The sequence below is a fragment of the Saccoglossus kowalevskii genome, chromosome 14 (genome assembly GCF_978046115.1).
Source record: "Saccoglossus kowalevskii chromosome 14, keSacKowa6.1, whole genome shotgun sequence".
NCBI classification, from domain to species: domain Eukaryota; kingdom Metazoa; phylum Hemichordata; class Enteropneusta; family Harrimaniidae; genus Saccoglossus; species Saccoglossus kowalevskii.
In genome coordinates this window covers 3,113,217-3,126,983 of record NC_140654.1, presented here as the reverse complement: position 1 = coordinate 3,126,983, position 13,767 = coordinate 3,113,217, and the positions used below count along the sequence as shown (strand labels likewise).

The 13,767-nt window shown below is 36.2% G+C and overlaps 1 protein-coding gene across 1 annotated transcript in view; it reads right to left on the bottom strand.

The window, feature by feature from the left end:
- Nucleotides 1-2,153: 2,153 nt before the first annotated feature.
- Nucleotides 2,154-13,767, bottom strand: part of LOC102805280 (structural maintenance of chromosomes flexible hinge domain-containing protein 1-like) — a 64,073-nt gene continuing 52,459 nt past the window's right edge. Inside the window, exons 32-43 of the mRNA XM_085507793.1 lie at nucleotides 12,835-12,966; nucleotides 11,902-12,048; nucleotides 11,004-11,127; nucleotides 10,408-10,527; nucleotides 10,192-10,277; nucleotides 6,971-7,090; nucleotides 6,237-6,427; nucleotides 5,460-5,569; nucleotides 5,000-5,070; nucleotides 4,420-4,591; nucleotides 3,823-3,981; nucleotides 2,154-3,371 (exon numbers count right to left, since the gene is read on the bottom strand). Coding sequence (XP_085363919.1) covers nucleotides 3,094-3,371; nucleotides 3,823-3,981; nucleotides 4,420-4,591; nucleotides 5,000-5,070; nucleotides 5,460-5,569; nucleotides 6,237-6,427; nucleotides 6,971-7,090; nucleotides 10,192-10,277; nucleotides 10,408-10,527; nucleotides 11,004-11,127; nucleotides 11,902-12,048; nucleotides 12,835-12,966 — 1,710 coding nt within the window. The 3' untranslated portion in view covers nucleotides 2,154-3,093. The remainder of the gene's footprint in view (nucleotides 3,372-3,822; nucleotides 3,982-4,419; nucleotides 4,592-4,999; nucleotides 5,071-5,459; nucleotides 5,570-6,236; nucleotides 6,428-6,970; nucleotides 7,091-10,191; nucleotides 10,278-10,407; nucleotides 10,528-11,003; nucleotides 11,128-11,901; nucleotides 12,049-12,834; nucleotides 12,967-13,767) is intronic.

The following is a 13,767-nucleotide window of genomic DNA, read 5'->3' as shown; positions in this document are numbered from 1 at the left end:
GGCTCAATGTTTGCACACACTTCATTAGCACCCGTGATAAGGGTCTAGACCGAATTTTGAAAACGAGTCATCTTCTATGTTCAATAACCTATTGCATTATACTATATATTATTAAGTCAACAGTATCAAGTGCATGATTTGTTGTGATTTTAAAAACAAATTAACCCAAAACGTCATATTTTTTCAAGATATATAATTCCATATTTCAAATTTTTCAAAATCTTGTATTTTACGTTTACCTACAATTGTACTGGCTTAAAATTGAAGCAAACTGAAGCGAGTGAGGAAAAAGAGGAGAGCTGTCAATCCCCATGTGCCATTACCGGGTATATCTGTGACATGAAAAAAAAAATGACCATTTTATTCATGTAATGAAAAATAAAATGATCATTATAATTAAAAAAATAGATTGTCACCCACTCCATCATTAAATAAAAAATTACTATTATTCTGACCAGTGTAAAAATAGTGGTCATTATAACTACCAGTTTGAAAATACTGGTCAATATTTTGACCATTAAAAAATTTCTGGTTGGTATTCTGGCCATTAAGAAAATAGTGGCCATTACAATGGCCAGAAGTGACTTTTCAAAGGGGTCTGAGGGGTGAAAAAAACAGAGTTAAAGTGAAATGAAAAATTATTATAACCTCCTCACTAGCCTAAAAGTATGAATAAATATTCAAAAGTTGTGAAAATTAAATCTTTCCGAAACGCGACGGAATTTCCGAAAGTTATCCGGACGCTGTTTTCATCTTTATGTATTGCATTAAAGACATATAAAACTTTGAGTTAAACATATACAGGCAGACAAAAAATGTATATATAATAATAATAAAAACTAAGGAGACAGATATGGAGGTTACAAACAAACAAATAGAATTTCAAGATTTCACCAGCCTTATAAAATAAAATAATATTTTTGAAAACTTGACTGTACATTAAAAATGAAATCTGTTTTTAAAGCGCAATAATGCAACCATTTTTCAGTGCTACATTGCAAAAAGTTAGCGATAAAAGACAATCTCTGCCAACCAACAGTGGTTCAGAATGCTGATAGGAGAAAAAAAAGATAAAAATAAGCAAATATAACTGAATGTTCACAATCAAATATTTATTCCTGACTGACTGAGATAATACTTGAAATACATTGTATTTATCCTATTCTTATCCAACTGCATGCTGGGATTCATTCCACTTCTGTATATCTTTATACATAGGTGAATTCTTGGAGTTCTTTCTTACCTTTTCAATCAATGCACTTTTAGACTGTCACATTCTCTACAGGATATCACTGTAAATCATTTTTATTTCATCAGACAAACTCTTGTAGCAGTCTGTCCGTACAGCTGATGCTGAAACTGATCAGGAAAACTTATCTCCTCATGATTCTCCCTTGCCACATTGCAAGTTTGTTTGTTATGACTGTCTCAAACCATTGGAACGGAAGAACACTCGCCTGCATATCACAAGTCAACTATTTGGCAGGACACTCAATTTTTAAGTGAAATTGTATGTTTGTTATCAAATAATAATTCAGTCTTCAAAGATAGAATGCTCATAGGATTCAATATTTTTTTATATTTCACAAAATTCTTTTGCTCAAAATCTGAGATACAAATCCCACTTCAAAGTGTTCCTCCACTGACAGTTTTTACTGTCCTCAAGTTACAAATAACCCTTGTGAAAATAGTTGCATCCAGGAGCATCAACTTGATAGAATTGAAATTGCCAAACAAACACAGCAGGCAATGTTCTACAAGTATTGCAATGTTGAAAAGAAGTTAAATAGCGGTTTAACTGATATTTGTTGGCAACTGCTGGAGAAAATTTTGTCTTCAAAAGATTATAAAACAGTGAATATTCCTAATGATTACAAGTATTCTAGCTACCATGTGAGGGTGACTTATTAAACATGGTGGGTGAAAGATTGTGTCCCCTGGAACAAAGAAAGATATTTTACTTAGTTCTGCATAGCACAGTTGTCCCTATTGATACACAGTCATGTCACATGTTAGGTTGAAGTGCTATGCTGCCAGTTACTTCCAGCTAACTTTCTCCAGTGAAATAAAAATAACCATGGCAATCACTGCTGTAATTTCACCAGAATATTGAAAAATTTAGTAGCAACTAAATTTAACCCAGGACAAGGACATTCAACAATATTGAATAGCTTTTATTTTGCAAGGACACATGACAGTAGTAGTGAAAATGTCTCTGAGATTCACGAGGTAGGGGTTCATGGCAACTTTCCTCCCATTTATTTCCCCATACATGCACTCAATCATGAACACCAGTAGTGAAAGTAAAGTACACAAAGACATCATTGGGTATGCATTATCTACACAGCAAAGTGAAAAGTTTTATCTCAACTCAACAAAAAAATATCAAATAATGTTACGGCAGTGTACACAGCAGGAAAGAGCTGAGAATTAGATATATAATGAGTATTGTTGACAGAGAGAGGTTTGAAGGAATAATCAGTAGCCAAATTTTACAGCATTCCTCAAAAGTATATGAAAAATACCCTTGCCGACCAAATTTCAATTAACATAGAAAATAATTAGTTCTGTATATGTCTACAGAAGGCTTGAAACAATAATATATAACATATGACCCTCATCAATCCCTCCCCCAAATCTATTCACATGTTATTGAGTTGGAGGTACTACAGTCCCACATGCATCATATAACTGATCTCTCATTTCAACAAATTGGAATGTCTAAATGACCAAATAAGGGCATGCAAACAACCATGAGCAAAAAGTCCCAACAAACAGTTAATTAAAAACAAAAAAATTATGCAAATATCACTTTGCATTTATGTTTCTTTGACCAGCCACATCATGTCACAGGAACTGTTGATTTAACACGCACTTCATGATCCACTCAGGATGTTAAAAATATTGTTATATGCAAATGAACTGGAATTTGAGAGAACATGAATACTTCAAAAGTGGAATTTCTGTTTAAAACATTTTTGCTACTTTTAAAAATTGTTTGTAACACTTTAGTACTGTTTGTTACTCATTTTTAAAAAGTGATTCCGATAATCCTTGAAACAGACAACACATTTATATGCACATTCCAAATAACTACGTCCGTCGGAGTCGTTTTGATGTTGTGGGTGACTGTGTTGGTGATGCAGCAGAGCGACGTGTTGTCCTCGTAGGGGTGTTCCTGTCAGATGTCAATCCGTTGGGAACTGGAGTTCCTGGGGGTGTGCTGGTACGACTACTGGTTGATCTAGCACGTTTGGATATTGGTTCATCCTCATCCATACTCAATGGTATTGGCGCATCCTGGCGGAGACGAGTCACTGCTCTGGCTCTTGGTGAACCAATTGGTGAAAAACCTGATGTTGGAGACATACCTGAAGTGGGAGAAAAAAACAAAAAGAGTCATGACATGTTTATAATGTAAAATTGCGACTATAGCAAAATTTTGATGTCATAAAACATATGATCCCCAACCACCCCCTCTTTTACTTACGAACACATGATCCCCAACCATCCCCTCTTGTACTTACGAACACATGATCCCCAACCACCCCCTCTTGTACTTACGAACATATGATCCCCAACCACCCCCTCTTTTACTTACGAACACATGATCCCCAACCACCCCCTCTTGTACTTACGAACATATGATCCCCAACCACCCCCTCTTGTACTTACGAACATATGATCCTCAACCACCCCCTCTTGTACTTACAAACATATGATCCCCAACCACCCCTCTTGTACTTACGAACATATGATCCCCAACCACCCCCTCTTGTACTTACGAACACATGATCCCTAACCACCCCCTCTTGTACTTACCAAGATGTTTCTCAACAGATTTCAGCATTTCTTCCGCTTCATGATATTCTCGTCTCTTTGATTTCATTTCTGGAGTGTTTTCATTTTGGAGCTGCTCTTGTAATTCCTTGTCTGCATTCAAACGTTTTATCATGGACTGCCTGTAATTCTGGAGAGTGTCTGTCAAGGAGAGAAAAGCATGCGAATGAATAGGACATCAGTGAGATAACGATGGGTGGGGGTCATTCTCTTGTCATTCTAGGATGGGTGGGAGTCATTCAAGGATAGTACTCAGTAGGAATGAGAAATCTCAATTCTTCCATTAAAACATAACCTAAATTCCTGAAAGTTTTTAAGAAATCAAGCAAAATGCCAGGTTAGTTTTCCAGATACCCCCCTCCCTCCCCCAATTAATGTGAGTGAGCATGCAATGAATTGAGAGAGCACAGAACTGATACCTCATTTATAGTATAACCAATGAGTACTGTAGCTACAAGTCCTTCCTAACACAACAAGATGTAATTGGTATTGTCAAACACCAACCGAGTCAAAAGTCACATGATTGACACCGCGTATTAGAGATTACAAGATTTGAAGATTGTCAATTAGAATACATACCTATCTGAGTACACAATGCATGATACTCAATTGGTAATGGTGCACCAAATACGGCTCCCTTTAGTTTATCAATCGGTAACGCTCTATTCTGCACACCACCAAATTTACCATTGCTACGGATTCTATCGCCCTCTCTGGTGAGGAGCGTTGGACAGTGAGAGATCCTGGTCACCTATTGAATAGATTGTGAAAAACGTCACATGATAAGAACATGTATTTGTACACAGTTTATTTCACAAATCGGCACTTCAAAGTTCAAAGAGCATCCATCAACCAATCACATTGATATCCTTTTAATCATGATATATTGAAATATATCCCACATCATAGACGCATCACGGTTTATGCATTAAATTGTTAATTTGCTCTATTGAAGGTGCATATAAACCACAAAGTATTATTATTATTGCACGCTGTCATGTCTTTTTGACCATGAACACTCCTCTGTCATTGACATACGTGTATGTGTTACAAATAGAAGTAATACACTATACGTTATCAATCAATTATAACATCACTGTGCACTGAGTCTAAAGACAACTTTTTATTATACGATTATTCAATGTCTGTATTGACTTACCTCTTGTCGGTAGTCATTTGCATCTTGTAAATTATCAAGAATTATAGTATCCCCAAGTAACATACCAAACACTGTCAAATAAAAATACACAAACCATTCAATAAGTATGGTATAAACTGGCACAATAAACTGGAAACCTGTCTATACTCGTGAACATCATTTTCAAAGCCTTTAGCCTTTACAACAGCTCTATTAAAACCTTCACAGTCCTTTTGGAGTTAAGGTTAGATTGGTTTCACTGTAAGTGAGTGTGTGTGCAACATATGAACTGAAGTCAATGACTCAGTATCCAACATAATTTCAGGTACGAAACGGAAAGATAGATACAGAAAACTAGGATCCTATCCATGGTGGCGACCATGCAAACACCCCTGTATTACAAATGGTATGATCTATAGGCTGCATAGATGTGTACACGACAAGAGGTTCAAACCATAAATATTCAGGTATCGTAGCTTACCAACTTTACACTCCTCTTTATCTTTGGTGAAGACTAATAAATTCCTTGCAAAAACTGGATTGCCTTTGGGACGAAAATTATTCTGTCTACCTCTCAAATGAGGAAGAGGCCTGAAAATAAACAAATAAACCAAATAAAAAAAAGACACATATAAAGTCGATAACAGTTTGAATTGGGTTAGGAGAATTTGTTTTCTAAACTTTTTTTTGCAAAATCAATTTTCAAAAAAGTGACAGATGTATAAAATGACTGCATAAATAAATCATGAACATCAGACTGTCTTGTGAGAATAAAAATGTCCATTATCTTATCAATACCGGTATATAAGATAGGACAGGAAAGCACAGGAATGCGATTCAGAGAATGATCATGTGTTGGCACATTTGGCATTGTACAATAGAAAATGTACATTGTTTTGATGGGAAAAATGGCGAGAACACAGTTAATAACTAATCATGGATAAAAAGTTGAGTCAGTCTTTTTGAGTATTCTGTCTTCGCAGATGAAATACAACCTGAATTACATTCTCAAACTTGATTGTTGTTCTGATGCAATTCATCTTCTCTGTTCAACTTTTCCCATGAAAACAAAGTGGAAGTTGCACATTTATATTTAAGATACAAACAAGTCAACGTACACAGTGATGTCCATGTACAACCCCAGTATTTCTGTCACTTATTGCATTACAGATACAAGCACAGTGGGAATGCTTTCAAGTCGCAATGCAAGGTGGGCAACACCAAACCACCATGTCATGATGATCTCCTTACAACTTACTTGTTCCAATCAGGTAAATTTTTTCTGTAAATTGAATCCAGTGGCAGTACTTGTTGTCTTCCGTTTGAAACTCTGTACACCTCCATAGCTTTAGTGTTAGTTCTCGTCACAACGCAATCCATATCGCTGGCCATATGCCAAGACAATACTCTCGCTATGTCATCATTTTCAATCGTAGCTAAGTGAGCAATCTGGGGTTAGGTAAAAATTTAATTTAAAAATATTTGTGATTATTGTAGAAAGATTATTATGTTGTGTAGGGTTAAATTAGTTGCAAGGTTCAGCGCCATATTCACATTCATTAGAATACTAGCAACATTCATTTTAGCCATGCTTTGCTAAACTATGATGTCATATTTGTGGGCAGCGCCCTCAGTGTCCCAAAATATACTAACCTTTTCTCTGTGTGATGAATAAACACCAGAGAACCACTGATATACAAAGATACCATAAATTCACATTTACTTTCACAATTCCTCCGGATTTTTAGAAATTCATATTTTGGCATTAGAAATGTTTGACCAGGTTTCCTACTTGTTTTTTCCAGACCTATACAAAGTTTAGCAACAATCATATTTGCTCTATTACAAGTACACAGATAAAGCACCGCAAATAAACCAATTCATAATTCTGAGATAAGATCAATCATCTTATTTTTGATCATAGACTCGCTTTTCAATACAGTGATTTTTCCAATTGTTTTTATAATAATTAAATCTTGGATTTATCTGTACCTTTCCAATAACATCCCTATCCCGTGGTGGTGCTGCTAGTCCACATTGTCGCCTTGGACGATGCAAGATGGTATCTCGTTCTCTAATTCTCTGTGAAACTAGTCCATCAACATTTGCGATCTGCAAACAATAAATCAGTTGGTATTAGTAGGGCACTATCTGTAAACTATAACTTACCCTAGAAAGGCATATATGCATATTTAACATGTTATTCTGATTCTATCATCATTTGACCGTCAGCTGACCTAATCAATAACTCTGATTTGTATGGGAGAATACTTCCAATATGTGCAATAGGCTATTTTCCGCTTCGGCCGAGATCTCGCGAGACCGTTAAATTTACCTAGCAACCGGTTGCTAGTCATGTGATACAGGTCAAGCTTTGAATCAAAATAGCGCTAAATCTTGCGTGTACCTAGTGTCGTGCGTTAAATTTCCCCGAGTGATTTATTGCATTTGTTTCACTGTTTCACGTTTCGACTTTGACAGAATGACCTTGCCACAGCTCGAAGACTTGCTGCGTAAATTCGGCGTTTCATCGTCCAGCTATAAAAAGAATATTCTTCTTGCAATCACTAAAGCTGTGCACGATTTGGAGCTCGAGGAAGACCCCGATTTTTTACGCCATGATCCTAAAAAAAATACATCACTTCAAGACTTAGCCAACTTGGTTGCAATTTCATCGATCCTTTGAAATTATTCGGTCTGTCCAATGATTTAATGTCAATGTGTTATCGGCACGACTATGACCGGAAGAAGCCCAGGGCCCACAAATCGTGCGAAGATTTAAAGTTGTTTGACGACGGGCATGTACATCTGTCCGTGTACTGGCATCACATGTCAAAGGCACATACTTCACATTACTGCTATTTTCACCGTTACCAGCGTTACAGCTTTTGAGGTTCCTAACAAATAACGGCCAATATTGCATGATTCACATATTACGATCAGTACAACTTGTAAACTGTATTAAACAGGTTTCAATGTTTTCCGGCGCTTCTTATGAATGCCGCTCGATCATGTCCTCGATCGAATATACGGCATTCAACACCTATCGCAATCGCTGTTTTTGGGTTAAATACGACCCTGAATGATCCTTTCCTCCCACAAAATACAGAAAACAAGCGTACACATGTATATGTCCTCGATGATTCCGTGTCGACCAAAAATGTCTGCCCGAGAACAGGCACTACACTTTTCAGACAGCGTTTTTAGTTTAGGGAATCGCAAAAAAAAAAGCAAAAAAAAAACCAGTATTCATGTAATTTTTGTACTGAAAGCGAGAATCACTCTTACATTCGCCATAAGTGCACCGTTTGACTCCCATTGGTGAAAATATTGTTTCGAGATAAGGTTTACAACACGTAGGACAATGCGGTTGCTATCGTATTAAACTGAAAGCTTGACCTGTATCACGTGACTCAATTGGTTGCTAAGGTACGTGGACCGTGGTCACGCGTGATCTCGCAGTTTGCAAAAAATGGCTTATTGATATCTTTTGAACACAATGTTAAGTTTTGATAACCAGAATGTCGAGTTTTGATAACCAGAATGTTGAGTTTTGATAACCAGAATGTTGAGTTTTGATAACCACAATGTTGAGATTTGATAACCAGAATGTTGAGATTTGATAACCACAATGTTGAGATTTGATAACCACAATGTTGAGTTTTGATAATCCAGTGTTCTCCCCAGGCTCAGAGGCAAGCATGGCGGTCTAATTTGCATACTAATTTGCATATTTTTCAGGATTCACTCTCACAAAAACAAACATACAAGACAGTATTAAAATGTATGAGAGACTGTATTTAAATTACATAATACTTTACATAATATACCATAATTTGACAAGATCGTCATTTAATGTGAAACTGTTCCATAAAACTTAGTCTAAACTAATCCTTCTGACTTTGTTGTGCTCCAAACATTGGCTGCCTTACTGTAGTTAAACTCGTCATAGACGTGCTTTGAGCATTAACTGCACAACATTCCTAGTGGGAAAAAATGAAAAATAATAAAAAAAAACAATGAGGATTGAGGTTCAAATAAATGTAAACATAACGAATTGTGCCACGATCGGGAACCCAGTGCCGTATGGATAGCATACCGTCTGCAAAACATGTTGTTTACATGTTGGTTTTGTCAGGTCAACGACAAGGAGACTCGGGAATTTCGAGGAAAAAAAACATGAGGTCACTATTCAATTAAAATTAAAACGTAACGATAGAATTATGTATACAAATCGGGATTCCATCGATCATAGCGCGTGATGATAGCAGCTGTCGTTCGCAAGACGTTGACAGGCCGCCATCTTGGAAATACCTACACAGGTCAACATGTGACCGGAAGATTACAAAATTCGATTTTTTTTTTTTCTTGGACAAATTATAACATACGCGTAGCCATTAATCTATGAAGATATCCATAAATAATCTAAAAAAAGTTGACAGTAACGAGTGATGTTTTTTTTTTCATGTCGTGTCTATACCAGCCTCGTGTCTAAGATGTTGATTGAAATCGGTGCAGGCCTACCATGTTCGGTGTTCTTACGATCGGCAAAACATACACACACTGGCATTTTATTTCTAAAATTACGAAATCTTACCTGAACAATTGACCTTAACCAGGGAAATGTCTTTTTCCACGACTCATCAAAACCAGCCTCACGCCGTTTCCGAGTTTCTACACGCTTCCGTTTCTGTGCTGTGCTAGCGGTGATTGTACGTTTCAGCCGGGCGGCATCACCTATTTTTCCTTTACATGTTTAGTCGTATAGATCTCGGTGTTTGCAACTTGAGTGACGATTTGTTCCCCATTGACAGCGTCTGTACTTCACACGCGTTTAACAATGGGACTGTTTAATTCGTCTCGGCAAGTTCAAACCGCCGTAGCGTAGACGGTGATAATTTATGCAGTGCTACGTGTGAGCGGGTCAAAAGGATGTAAACAATGCATCCTCTTAGCATGGCGGTGAAGTTGTAAGCATGGCGGTCCGAGACCAAGTGTGGCGGCCGGGTCGCCAAGCATGGCGGTTGAGATTTGATAACCACAATGTTGAGATTTGATAACCAGAATGTTGAGATTTGATAACCAGAATGTTGAGTTTTGATAACCACAATGTTGAGTTTTGATAACCACAATGTTGAGTTTTGATAACCACAATTACATAACAAATCAGCCCCCTAAATAAGGTAACATTATTTACAAGACAAGTTACTTACTGAATTGAGCTGAGTGGCAGGAATGTTTTGCCTCCTTAGTTCACTTCTTAAATGCTGTTCTCCAGTCTGTGCTTCATGTACAGAGACTGAAGAAATAAAACAATGCTGAATTATTACATTGAAAAATTAATGCACTTAAAATTAAAATAATAAGATCAAACAATGAAATAAAATTCTACAGAACATAAAAGCTTTTACAGTAAAAGTGTGACTTACTTTTCATTTCTTTTATCAGCTGCTGAGTGGTCTCAAAGAACCCATTGTAGGTCCTTATCGTCTGGAACAACTCATCTCGCTGTTTGGTGAGTTGAGACATCTGTGTCTGCTTCTTGGCATCTTTGAGATAAGAAAGAATCATAGTTATTGCTGACATTTTGCAATGATTGTACAGCGCCCTCAGAGTCAGAATTGAATTACATGGATTATAGGATTGTGATGCAATAATTTAATTTGTGAAATGAAAATTGCATTTCAAATCAACGTAATATGAACTTATTAGGGCATTTGGTTCAGTTATAAAACAATACTGAAGAGAAATTTACATATTTGGCGAGAAAAAAATCACCACACATAGCAGATAACTTGCTAAATATATCCACAAAAATCCTGCACATAGTGTTTATAAACATTATAATATATTCCCATAAAATATGTTGTGAAGTAACATTTTCTGTGGTCTAAATTTCAGATTCTGCATTTAAACAGCAAACAAAATCTTGTATATTTCAACTAACTAAAAGTGACAACAAAGTATTTCCTCACATAAAGTGAGTCAGCATTAATAAAAACGAAAGTTTTAAAAAAATACACACCATTGTAAAAAAAGAAAGATTGATCGTAAGGTTCAATATCTTCTAGTCCTTGACCTATGACCTGACATCGTAGTATATATTCCTGACCATCTTTACCAGGTGAGTTCTCCTGAATCATCAAATTCTAAAAAAAAAAAAAAAAAAAATCACGTTGTCTTAGATCTTAAACTGCTGCTTCCCCCAACAAAACCCAGAATTCTTTTGCATTTACATTGTTCTCCAATCCAAGTGATAATTTTCCGAAACAAAACTGTACTTGTTAGTAAACACCACAGCTGTTTCACAAAAAACATTCAACATAAATAATGATTTTTTTACACTAGTTCTTGGAATTGAGATGCATTTAATCTTAAATCATAGATATCTAATATGATTACAAATTTTATGAAATATATTTTTAACATGATTAACAATTAATGATTAAACTTAAAGCGACAGACTCGTCATTAGTTCCATATAAAGTATACAATACATGTAAAATACACTGTTTTAGATAATATTCAATGAGTGTACATCAAAACTGTGGCACTAAATTATATACAGAGTTGAACCACAAACGACAATTAAATTTAAATATTTTTGAGCCAGGGCAGAGTTGAAGACTTTATTTGAATTAGAAAAAATTAGATTTTACCAAACACCAGTAGCTCAAAACAGTTTTGAAATGGAATCTACAAAGTATAGGATAAAAACTTTATGGCCTCTGTTATACAGCTAATGCATCCTCGCAAGCTCAGACACGTATGACCTCGGGCCACAAAAACGAGTCAGGTCCATGAAGAATAAAACATACATAGTGAGATTTCCATGGGAAAATAAATGACAAACTTCCACTTAAATAACAACATGGAACTTTTCAGAATCCAAATAAAACATACATTCTGCAGGTAATACTTACTGACAGCTGGGCTACTCCATTGTTTAACACAACTTCAATGGAAGAGACATTTCCTACCAGTTTAGGTATTTCATCACATGTTGTTGGAATTATAGTGACTGATACTTTCCCAGTTATGCCATCACCTGCATCGTTACCATACTGATCCTGAAACACAAGATATCCTCCAGTCACTAATTGAGTTGTTAAGGTTACTACTAGCATTGGTCACTGTGTTATCGCATACATAGTGTGTGGTCAGTGTACTACAAATACAATTACAAGACAAAGACAATCGGTAGGTATCTCAGCTATGGGCACTGAGGAACTCATAACAGACACATAAAATTTAAGATAAATTAAAATTATTATTGCAAGTATGACAGGCAGAACAAGCAGATGGAAATGATTCAGAGTGGAGTTATGAAGAGGACAGAGGGTAGAGTTATGACAGTACTGTTGAAATTGATCATGTAGCAAACTCATAAAAGAATGTTGCATCGATGATTGAGATGTACATGTATGTATCCCTAACAAATCACCATTCAACATGCTTCATTCAATATTCTGACCAATGGCAGCACCTGTTTCATTCGATATTCTGACCAATGGCAGCACCTGTTTCCAAATTCAGACATTTCAAAGTTGCTAAGCAATTAGTGATTATTCAGAAACAAAATGTGTCTTCAAGTCAGAAGCAGTGTAAAACAAATTAGAATAGAAAACAGTTTGTAGAAAGGTGTTGGACAAGTAATAGTGTTCTGCCCAAGTAAGAAAAAAATCATCAGTGGAAAGGTGAAGTACAGATGGGAGCGCAGCATTGTATGTGTAAATAATTGAAGCATTTGACATCCAAGCCAAACATGTTGGTGACTAAACTGAAATCACAGTGTTGAAATGTCCAATCAATGAAAAACTTTATATAAGATTTTAGGTTTCCATCTTAGTACTTACCTTCAGTTGCAATTTCAGTGATCTTATCAATACTCGACTTGAAGACTTTTGTGTGTTTGATACTGTGGGTGTACCTGGTATTCCAACTGGTACCAATTTATTTGGAGAAGATGGAGTAACCAATAAAACAACCTAGAGATGCAAAGAAAATATACAGAGAAACAGAAAACCAAATTGTGTGAATAGCCAGGTGAGAAAGGTAGCCTCATGATGGGTGAGGAAATGATTGGAAAAGTATTTGAGAGATTCAGTAGGTGGATGAGTAAATAAGCGGGTAAGTGGGTAAATAAATGAGGTCCACTCTCGGTACATGTATAACAAGTATTAGAGCAATTCAAGCAGAGGTCTCCAAGAAGTCAACAATAATATTAGCTAGAATTAAAGATATCATAATGAACTTTTCAAATCTAATAGATATCCACCCAATGTAAAGACATATATATATGGTACATGTATATTGCTGATCCGCTCCGCTAGGATTGCCATTAAAATCACCGTGTGTGCATAATTTCCAGTGTCTTTACGTATTAATTCTCCAGTGATTTTTTTGACTTGGCCGATTTCGTTCAAACTTGACAGGCAGGTCACACCATTATCCTAGTTAGTATGTAAAATCTGAAAACAATTCTGGCCCACCATTGCCATAGCAACAGCCAATTCTAGGACTAAAATACTCAAACATAGCTATCTACTCAGCTTGAGTGTGGGCACAAAATTAGTCGACATTTTTTTTTCATTACCGAGAAATTGTTCACCAGGAACGACTTTTTAGCTCTTCTGTGATTTTTTTGGCTTGGCCGATTTTGTTCAAACTTGGCAGGCAAGTCAGACTTTCGCTAATTGGGAACAAATTCCTGACCCACTGCTGCCATGGCAACAGCAAAAAAAAAAAAGCTGATTTTTGAATACTGTCACCCCAAATGTATTACCTCC